The 11,361-nt window shown below is 40.1% G+C and overlaps 1 protein-coding gene across 1 annotated transcript in view; it reads left to right on the forward strand.

Annotated features, from left to right (window-relative positions):
• The window catches only part of N4BP2L1 (NEDD4 binding protein 2 like 1), a 33,502-nt gene extending 23,221 nt beyond the window's left edge, over nucleotides 1–10,281 (forward strand). The window contains exons 2-5 of the mRNA XM_075919205.1: nucleotides 3,607–3,734; nucleotides 5,021–5,109; nucleotides 6,519–6,595; nucleotides 8,699–10,281. Coding sequence (XP_075775320.1) covers nucleotides 3,607–3,734; nucleotides 5,021–5,109; nucleotides 6,519–6,595; nucleotides 8,699–8,951 — 547 coding nt within the window. The 3' untranslated portion in view covers nucleotides 8,952–10,281. The remainder of the gene's footprint in view (nucleotides 1–3,606; nucleotides 3,735–5,020; nucleotides 5,110–6,518; nucleotides 6,596–8,698) is intronic.
• Nucleotides 10,282–11,361: the final 1,080 nt, after the last annotated feature.

An 11,361-nucleotide genomic window follows, 5' to 3' on the forward strand; every position in this document is an offset into this window, starting at 1 on the left:
GACTGTTTAGCTCTCTTGTTCTCTGTGGGTGGATCTACACAGCACTCTTCCCCTGCAAATTGCATAGCTTATTTTGAGGTAATTTTTAAATAAAGCGTTATTCCGATAAGTCCCTTAACCCTCGTGGAATGAGGGTTACAGGGATGCCAGAATAGCGTGCCCATTATTTTGAAATATATTTTGAAATAATGGGTGCGTTTAAAGACGCGGAATTGCTATTTCAGGATACTTCCAGTATCCAAAATAGCATGGCTATCTAGGTGTAGCCTATTAGAGTATTGCTGGGTACCTGAGGAGAGAGAACTCTGGATTGTCTGCTGACACAAAGGAGGGCAGGGCAGTGGGAAAATCAGCCAATCAAAAGGGAGTTTCCACCGGACTCTCTGGAACTCCACCCCTCAACAATCCAGCTAGAGTTATAGGAATTTTATTTGTAGAGTCAGTGATCTCTTTAGACCAGGGATACTTTAAGAACTGGTTTTAGCAGCTCTTCAGCAGTCTAGGTGTAGCAGCTAGATTATGGACCCTCCATGGAAAAGGGAGACTGAGGCATAGCTGCCTCACTGGAACCATCCCTGTGCAGTAGAGTTCCTAGATATTTGGATTGATGGAGAACTGGGAAGAGGTTATTGGGGGGCCAGAACCTGCATGGTGGTACAGGGCCTCTGTGTAGGTAGGCCAAGCCTCACTAGTAGCTATAAGGTTTCTGGAAGGCCCAGTATCCTCTAATGTGACTAGGAAGACCCAGACCCCTGATGGATGCTGAAAGGAAATTTCCATAATGAATTCCTTACAGATTTCTCCGACCTGGAATTCCCCTTCCCATAGCTTTTAACTCAAGAGTAGACAATCTTGCAATGGAAACAAAAGAAATTTGGATCCAAGCACATTCATGAGAAAACAATTGTAATTTTTCATTTATGTTTTATGTTATTCTCCAACAATTGTGGTTTGTAACAAGCGCAAAAAGTATGGGTAAGTATGTGCTTCAATTCGGAGGCTATAGAAAAAAAAACCATCCTAACTTCCCACTGCTGATTAGTGGCACATTTGAATGGGTTGGTCATTTTGTATTGTCATCGACACCAATATTTAAAAAGGGCTCTCCAGGCGATCCTGGCAATTACAGACCGGTAAAAGTCTAACTTCAGTACCGGGCAAATTAGTCGAAACAATAGTAAAGAATAAAACTGTGAGGCATATAGAAGAACATAATTTGTTGGACAAAAGTCAACATGGTTTCTGAAAGGGAAATCATGTCTTACTAATCTATTAGAGTTCTTTGAAGGGGTTAACAAACATGCAGACAAGGGGGATCCAGTAGATATAGTATACTTAGATTTTCAGAAAGCCTTTGACAAGGTTCCTCATCAAAGGCTCTTGTGTAAATTACATTGCCATGGGATAAGAGGGAAGGTCCTTTCTTGGATTGAGAACTGGTTAAAAGACAGGAAACAAAGGGTAGGAATAAATGGTAAATTTTCAGAATGGAGAGGGGTAACTAGTGTCCCCGAAGGATAAGTCCTGGGACCAATCCTTTTCAACTTATTCACAAGTGATATGGAGAAAGGGGTAAGCAGTGAGGTGGTAAAGTTTGTGGATGATACCAAACTGTTTAGGATAGTCAAGACAGAAGCAGACTGTGAGGGACTCCAAAAAGATCTCACCAAACTGAGTGATTGGGCAACAAAATTGCAAATGAAATTTAATGTGGATAAATGTAAAGTAATGCACATCAGGAAAAATAACCCCAATTATACGTACAGTATGATGGGGGCTAATTTGGCTATGGCAAATCAGGAAAGAGATCTTGGAGTTATCATGGATAGTTCTCTGAAAACTTCCACACAGTGTGCAGTGGCGGTCAAAAAGGCAAATAGGATGCTAGGAATTATTAAGAAAGGGATAGAAAATAAGACAAAATATCTTACTGCCCCTGTATAAAACTATGGTACGCCCACATCTTGAATACTGTGTACAGATGTGGTCTCCTCACCTCAGAAAAGGTATTTTGGCCTTGGAAAGGGTTCAGAAAAGGGCAACTAAAATGATTAGGGGTTTGGAACGGGTCCCATATGAAGAAAGGTTAAAGCGACTGGGACTTTTCAGTTTAGAAAAGAAGAGAGTGAGGGGGGATATGATAGAGGGATATAAAATCATGAGTGGTACGGAGAGGGCGGATAAAGAAAAGTTATTTATTAGTTCCCATACTAGAAGAACTAGAGGACACCAAATGAAATTAATGGGTAGCAGGTTTAAAACTAATAAATGAAAGTTCTTCTTCACACAGCGTATAGTCAGCCTGTGGAACTCCTTGCCAGAGGAGGCTGTGAAGGCTAGGACTATAACAGAGTTTAAAGAGAAGCTAGATAATTTCATGGAGGTTAGGGGATAGAAATGGTGTCCCTGGCCTCTGTTTGTCAGAGGCTGGAGAAGGATGGCAGGAGACAAATCGCTTGATCATTGTCTTCGGTCCGCCCTCTCTGGGGAACCTGGTGCTGGCTACTGTGGGCAGACAGGATACTGGGCTAGATGGACCTTTGGTCTGACCCCGTAAAGCCGTTCTTATGTTGTACCTAGGAGAAAAACATTTGTCAATAGCACAAACAACTCACCTTCCAAAATCTTACCGGAAATCTCTAGACAGAAGGGGCATGGAAACTGAGCAAACCATCACTCATGGAGATGCATCAACTATGAGGCATATGAGGAAGAATTTGCAGGTCCGTTGCCCATAGTGGACCTGTTTTATGATTAAGAGACTTAAACATCAGGTCCAGTAGATTTAAGCATATTCACTTAGAAAAATGTGTTTACAATTATAAAATGAAATAAAAGTTTTAAACTGCAGAGGAAAAGGGATAAGTATAAATTAAACATGCAACTAGCCGCCTAAGTAAATCTATCAAAAGTCAATAGTGGACAAAAATTTGTTCTGATAAACTTTATGTATTACATTAAAAGAGCAGTAATATTTTAATTAATCATGCTAATGTTTATTTGCAAATAAAATGCAGATGTGTGCTATGTATCTAAAAAAAAAAAAAAGAAGAGGCAGGATAGAAGAAAAACCACAAAATATAGTAGGATAAAAATGAAAATTGCTTCCTTTGCAGCAAACCATACCTTCTTCTTCACTCCCTACTTATTTTTCCCAATAATGTTTGAAAAACTGATACTTTTTTATTTACAAACATCCCTTTTAAAAGGAAAAATTCACGTGACCAGATTCTCTTTATATCTTCCAAAAGGGCTGATTATCTTGAGGTTACTCATAGCTTTTTGAAAATTTATAAGCATTCGTCCCTCAGCTAATTCAGAAAGACAACTGGATAGGTCAACATGAATTATGAGTAGAATCACAAGTTAGACACCTGTTGTTGATCTTTTTTACAGATTAAGAGAAAGGATCAAAAACATGCTCTTAACTCCATTTCTGTCCACCTGTCTTTCAAGAAATTGAGGAAATAACTTTTAGGATTTTTTAAAATTGGCATCTGCAGAATGAAAGCAGTATGCAATTCATAATCAGTCATGCAAATTTTTATTCACAAGTTATAAAGGAATAGATTTGTGTGTGCTAATCCTTCTCTCACCATTTTTCAGACAACTGAAACATGAATTTCCTGGTGCTGTGATTCTTAGCACTGATGACTTTTTCTTCACGGAAGATGGCACCTATTTGTTCAATCATGACTGTCTAGAAGAAGCACACACATGGAACCAAAAGAGAGGTAACTGAAACCATTTCTAGTTTCTTTATAATCTTAATAGACTCTCTCCTGTCAGTCTATTTGTCTAGGCACTTACACAGCCCTCAGATCCATAATTTTTCAACATAGAATCCTTGTACGATAGTGACATACTAGGATGAATGAAAGACAAATTTAAAGTGAATCTTCCAGGCTTGTCAGTCTTCTAAAAAAAACATAGGACTTCCCTTGTTCTCTAGGATGCTAAAGAAATAAATTCAGTGTTGTGTGAATGAACTTTTAGAAACTCATGGTTAAGTTTTTATCTTTAAAAGCAGTAAACACAAAGGATATGGCTAGACTGCGGGGGGGAGGAAGGGGAGAGTTCGGGATACCTCTGGTATCCCGAAAAAGCTCTGCTGCATCCAGGAAATTTCTTTGCTCTTCCGCTTTTTTTTGCAGAAGAGCAAATGCGCTCTTTCGGAAGCCCCAGTATTCATTGTTCTACGAGGAAGAAGGGTGCTTCCAAAAGAGGGGTTTTTTTCCCGACATTTGGCCCAGTCTAAACAGGCCAAATGTTGGGAAAGCCTCTCCCAACAAAATAATTGGAAAAAGGTACGCAAAATGCGGAGTGCATTTTGCGTACCTTTTTCCTACAAAAACTTGTAGTCTAGCTGTACCCAAAAAGTGCAGATGTTGTGAAATTTAGATAACGACACGTGGTATGCAAACCCACATATGACGACTACTTGATACTGACAAATGTATTATTGTTCACAATCTAATAGCTTAACCATCTATTGGTTTTGATTTGTGATGTTTACAGCAGGTATTTGAGGTGTCAAAGAGGTGATTTATGAGTTAATTAGAAAAATATTTACTAAGTTTAGAAGCTGAACAACAGTAACCTTATTTTAGGAAGAAAATTGTGACAGTCTTTTAAAGAGATTGATCAGTGTGAACTTGTGCATAGCAGTATTACATTATAATATTTTACCAAAGTGTATTTATATCTGCTAGCAAATCAAATGCCCTTTATACATTTCATTTTGATTGCTACTGCTTATGTAAATCCAAGTATGTTCTAAAACTAAATATCAATATTTAGAATATATATTTTTATTCAAGTTTTACTGTCAAGTGCTTAATATTTTTAAGCAATTTTAAAGTGTTAGCTGATGATAGTCTGCTGTTATTTGTTTTCATTGTGCTGGGCTCTCAAAGTCCAAGTTAGGAATAGGACCTGACTTGCTGGGGGCTATCCAAAGAGAACAACTTCCAGTCTGGATCCATGATGTTTTTGAGCTTTATTTAATGTTATGTTACAGCACATAAAGCAATGAAGAATGGGAAATCTCCAGTTATTATTGATAACACCAACGTCCGTGCTTGGGAAATGAAGCCATATGTGATTATGGTAGGGAAAACTCTGATCTTCTATCATTCTAAATGACTAGCTATGAAATTTAAGAGGTGGACTGATTGAAAAAAATAGGAAAATATTTTAAAAAATAGTATTTCAGTTTTTCTTTTGATATTTAGTTATATTTATCAACAGTTGAGTCCTTGCAGAAATGAAGAAATATGTCTGTGTACATGTACATGCTAATCAACTGTTTAGTTCAGTACGAGCAAAAATCCCTTGAAAAGATTGTCTGTTGTTAAACATAACCCATCATTAACAAGAAATCATCCTGTAATTTCCCTTTTCCCACTTATTTTCCATATTGTTTTTCTGACAAACACTAAAAGTACTGATTTACGGCCTTAGTATAGCTTGCTGTGTAGAGGTCACACAAAGACTCTAGAGAGTGCATTTATATCAGCCTTAAATGGTAATGTTTAAGTTACAGCCATCTTGGTTTGTAGTCTTGTCAGAGTTTACAAGGTTGAGATCGTCAAGATGTAGGAAACAGTGGTGTGTCTTCTTAACTGCTACCAAACTAATGCTTGTTGTGTGTAATTTTTCCAATAAAAATTAAGGTTGTGAGTGACCATGTGTGGATAGATGTGTGGTAACAGAAATCTAGATCAGATTGTGAACCAAATTGTAAACTTATGACTGATCATATAGCGCTGGCTCTCCTTTTCCTTTCCAGCTATTGACTTGGATTCTTTTTAAAAAATATTTTAAATAGTTTTTCTTTAATTCCACATTTCTATCTAAGCAGTTGTTGTAGTTATCACAGGCATGTTATGTAATTGTGATTGGGAAAGGAAATCTGTGTGGTTAGGAATGGGAAGAATGTAGTCAGTCCATCCTAAATTTCAGAATTCCTGGGTTAAGTGACTAGGAAGATAGGCTACGTCTATACTGGCAGCTTCTTGTGCAAGAACTCTTTTGCGGAAGAATTCTTATGCAAAAACTCTTCCAGAAGAGAGCGTCTACACTGACATGTGCTTTTGCGCAAGAAATGTGCTTTTGCGCAAGAGCATCCATGCCAGTGTAAACACTTTCTTGCGCAAGAAAGCTCTGATGGCCATTTTAACCATAGGGCTTTCTTGCGCAAGAAATTAATGTTGCCTGTCTACACTGGCCTCTTGCACAAGAACAGTTACGCAAAAGGGCTTATTCCTGAGCGGGGGCGTCAGTTCTGGTGCAAGAAGCCCTGATTTCATAAATTAGAACGTCAGTTTACTTGCACAAGAACGCGCAGCCAGTGTACACAGGCAGCAAGTTTTTGCGCAAGAGCAGCCACCTTTGCGCAAGATTGCGCCAGTGTAGACACAGCCATAGTGAATGTTAAGTACTGGCATAAATCTTCAAGAGGTTTAAAGACTAAGATGGTAAGTCCTTTAACATTTTTGTGCACTCTCTCAAATCAGGCGTATGAGAATAACTATGAAGTTATATTCCAAGAACCTGACACACACTGGAAATTCAATGTTCGGGAGTTGGCAAGGTACATCTTTTTTTCCCTTAATTACAACCACTATTGTGCTAGAATAAAGAGCTAGATGTTCCTTTGTTCTTGACTATTCTCAGCAATACTCTAGTAAATGACTAGTGAGGACTATTTAGGAATAGTTTTGTTATTTACCTCTCATTGTGGAGTAAATTAACATAGAAGAATTCTAGTTGTCCTGAAGGATATAAATCAGTAGAAAGGGGTCTTAGATTGTAAGATCCGTAGGGGCAGGTATCTTTTTGTTCTGCGCCTACCACAATAGGATCCTGGTCCATGGCTTGGAGGCCTAGACGCTACAGTAATACAAACAAAAACACTTACATTTTGTGACTGATGCACTAAAATATAACTGTAGTATTTCTCCTCATGAGAAGCTTTCCCTTCTGCTTGTGCTCCGGTCTCTCCTTGCTAGATGACAGCAACCATCTCTTTTGGTTCCTCCTTTGGGGATTGTCCATTTTCCAGTCCTGTGTTACAACAGATCAGAGGCCTTACCAAGCCTTTGATAGTGTCCCCTGTACTGCTAGGACCCTGGCTCTGTCCTATGCGAAGGGTAGTTGTGCCCCACTTGGACATGATCAGTAGTTCTTGACACCTGTGTTTTTGGCTTAGTATCAGTAAGTGGGCAATTTAAAACTATTGTTTGCCTTTCTGCTGATGTGAGCTCTCAGAAGGCTGAGTTGACTCTGCACCAATACAGCATTATGATAGTAATCAAATAGACAAAGCTACTTGTAATCAGGGTTCCCTCTAGGCTGTGTGCCTGTGTGGTCGTGCACAAGAAATGTTAAGCTCACCCACCTCACTTGCAGAGCCGTGCAGCAGCACTCACCACCACTCACTTTCCTGCTGGCTGCCTAGGTGAGTGGTGGTGGCGGTGGCGATCTGGTGGATTCTGGCAGGGCCGCATGGCAGCTACCCTGCCCTCCTTTGCTCCAGCTGGAGCCAGGGTGTGGTGGGGCTGTCCTTGCTGGGGCAGCCCTACTGGCCCTGGTTCCAACTACGGTGGGCAGGATGTCACTGCCTGGCTGGCGGCCGCTGCTCTGGTGATCCCATCCAGAGCCACTGCGTGGCAGGCAGCAGTGACTGCTCCAGGGCTGGAACTGCTGTGTGGCCCCCAGACCTATCCTCCTGGTTCTCAACTGCAGCACCAGCCAGGTGGGCGGCTGCCAGCCAGCCAGCCACCCTGGCCCCTTTACTGCAGGAGCTACCAGCCAGGCAGCTGGGAGCGCTGGCCAGCATAGCCCCAGTTCCCCACTGGTTGAGGGAGCCAGGCAGCCCAGCCCCAGCCATTCCTCCCATAAAGAACTGCAGGCTGGCCTGGGGCCAGACAGCCCAGCTCTACTTCCCCCGCCAGCGAGCAGCTTTCTGGGGGCTGGGCAGCCTAGTCCTGGGCCCACTCTGCAAGGAACTGCTGAAGGAATGGGCAGCCCAGCTCCGGCCTCCCCCCAGTGAGGAGCTGCCATCTCCCCAACCTCTCAGCCCCCCTCTTGAGCTTCCCCCTGCCCTGTATCCTGCATCAGTGGCCTGAGCCTCCCCCCCATGCCTCCCACCCCCGCCCCGATTCCCGTACCGCAGGGTCATGCATCTTGTTAATTATCCATCAGTTTAGTATTTTTCTTGTATAACAATTTAAATATATATATAAAAATGTTTTTAGTAACTAGTGGGTGCCGCAGTGGTGCACATCCTAATAAGTGACATGACATCAATGTTGGTGCACAAGACAAAACTCACTCCACTAACAGATGGGAAATCTTAGAGGGAACACTGCTTATAATATTTATAAAAATAATACATTTCCCATATTCTCCATAGCAGGTTCAATGGAATCGCCCTGGTTCCAAGGTATTCATATAAAATTACATCCTCTCTCTGCCTATAAAATTATTTGGGTTACATTTTGCAGTGGAATGGCCAAAAATAGCTTTGAAAATAGGCAGCAGTTAGCTGAGATGTGGGAAAAATGTGAAAGCCTGGGGCCAAGAATTTGTGCATTACTAAACACAGCAGGAAGGTTAGCAAACACAAGAAAATACATCTGATACCCTTAAAGAGCTAAGTACTTACATTTTTCTGTTAATTTTAATTCTATAGAAGAAACAGTCATGGTGTTCCGAGAGAAAAGATACAGCGCATGAAAGAACAATATGAGCATGACATTACCTTTCATATTGTACTTCACTCTGAAAAACCAAGCAGAGATGGCAGAAATTCCAGTGGACCAAATGCTGCTCATAACACTGGAGCTTATTCCAATATGGGTCCAACATTCCCAAACAGAAGAACACATAGCCGCTACACAAATGAAAGATCATTTAATAGAGGTGGATTCCAGAATGTATTTTAATATTTCATTAAAGCATAAAAGACAGGAAAAAATAACCTTTTTTAATCTATTTTTTGTATTTTTCTACTAAATTTCTAAATCAGAAGTTATTTGTTAATTTACAAATCTTAAAATATCACTGTAATTTTGTTTTGTCAGTTACTCAGAGACCACTAAAATAAAAATAAATTGTACATGTAATTCCTTTCCCACTACACCTTAGTATTTGCTAATTTTCCTTTTTCAGTCATTTCTTAATCTTGGATTATAAACTCTCTTCCTTCCTTCATATATAGTCTCTCACTTATACTAATCACTTCTTTCTTCTTAATACAGGAGGCCACCGACTTGTGACGCGATTGGTTCTGGGGGAAGCATCGCTAGTTGGGAGTGTTGTAACTCGAATCCTCGTTTATGATAGGTGCTGTGCGCCCTTGTAAATGCGGGCCCAGGACGTAAGAAGTGGGTTTTTGGCCCCTTCCGCACTTACGAAAATGGTTGTAAGTGCAGGGGATCGGAACTCGGGCGGTCGCAAGTCAGGGGCCTCCTTTAGTTCCAAAGTCTACCCTAGTTTCATGACCCCCTTTTTCCAAGACACTTGTCCATGTTGTAATCATTTTAATCCTCTCTTTTTACTGGTCCTCATTGCATCTTACTCATTGGTGGGCAACCTGTAGCCCGCTGGCACATGCAGCTCATCAAAGTGCTATGTGTGGCCCTTGGAACATTTTATTTACTGTTGCCCATGTGCAATGTTGCCAGATTCCACTAGTTTCCATCAGCATAGTTTTTTTCTTACTGGTATTACTATAGTGATACACATGTAAAGCAAGAGCACATGAAGTGAGCTGATTGCACACAGTTTTGACTGAGAGCCATGTGTTCCTTCTGCACCCAGTCAAAGTGTTGCTATGGTTCAATTGGCACATCCTGAAAATTCTAGGTACGCAAGTGCCATTAGAAAAGCTGCTTTATCCCAGGACAATCTACATAGCCTTCTTTCCAGCTTGCATCTCTACTTTCATTACTTGCTCTTCTGAATCCTCTCACTTTACTTCCCACTTTCTCCAAATTTATTCATGCCTTCTTTCTTACTGCTCCTTTACACTCAGTCTTCTCCATCCTCATCTACCTATTACCTCTCTCCTCATTCAGACTCCTCTTACAGCAATCCTTCTTCTCTTCATTAAGAACCATCCCCACACCTATCCCTTTCCAGAAGTATTGTTCTGTATTTGTCTTGTCTTATACTGTAAGCTGTTTAATACAGGGAACATATTTTGAAGTGCAATGTAAATTAATGGCATTATATAAAATTTTAAATAAAATAAAATAGAAAGAATAACAAAGACCTAAATGCTATAATTCCGTATCGGGAACATAGTAAAGCCACAAGAGGACTAGAACAGTTTACTAAAGACAACAAAGTCAGTTGGCTTGCAACCTTACCTTGAAAAACAACCAAAATGTTTGTAGCTATTACTTTGCACCTTGTGTGGGTTTTTAAAAGACATTTTATCACAGTAATAAGATAGTTCAAGGTATTTTGACATCTTCCAGTATGATACCTAGATAGTTTGAAGACACAGGGCCTAATTTTCAAAGCTGCTAATTTTACTGTCTTAGTCCTCTTGTAGCTTTTTGTTTGTTTCATCCTGGTTACATTTAGTCAGTACCCTACTGAGGTCTCTTGAGCAAGGGCAGTCTATTGTCTATTTGTATACAATGGTATCCCAAGGGTGGGGCCCATGGTCACTACTGTAATATAAAACAAATGGGGAAGTTAGGTTGTTGGGACCTATTCTTAAATTTGGTTTTTTAAAGTTAGGACCTAAATATGGTGTAAGGATCATAGTTTTAAGTATACAAGTTTGAAAACTGAGTGATTATGGAACTCACAACACTCCAATCTTATCATGTTAGACTGTCTGAAATTTTTTCATTCCTTATCACTCCAGGATGGAGTTCACATACACTGCACCAGTTATGGAGTTTATCCTGCATGTGATGGTGTGTAACACATAATATCCATGAAGAACATGACACCTCTTGTACAACATTATACAGATATGGGAGTTTTTCTTGGTCCTTCAGTACTGCATTACACTCTGGTTCCTGCTTTGTGGCACATCACTTTTATTCTCGTTATTGTGTAGAATGACTTCTTTGGGAACATAACTGGAAACAAAGATTTTATATTTATGTGTGGTAATGTCTGTAGAAAAAAAAACAGTCTGCACTCACCTATGATAAAATATGCGTGATTCCCCACCCCAAAAAAGGAAACCGATTAAGCTTAATTATGTCAGGTGCTAAACTATTAAACTAACAATTCAGAGTGCTTTTTTACATTGTGGGAATAGAACATTTAGATTTTTAGTAACTTAGAGGTCCACAGTAACAGTTCCTAGCAAAATGGGATCTTGAGCCT

The sequence above is a fragment of the Pelodiscus sinensis genome, chromosome 1 (genome assembly GCF_049634645.1).
Source record: "Pelodiscus sinensis isolate JC-2024 chromosome 1, ASM4963464v1, whole genome shotgun sequence".
In the NCBI taxonomy this organism is placed as follows: domain Eukaryota; kingdom Metazoa; phylum Chordata; order Testudines; family Trionychidae; genus Pelodiscus; species Pelodiscus sinensis.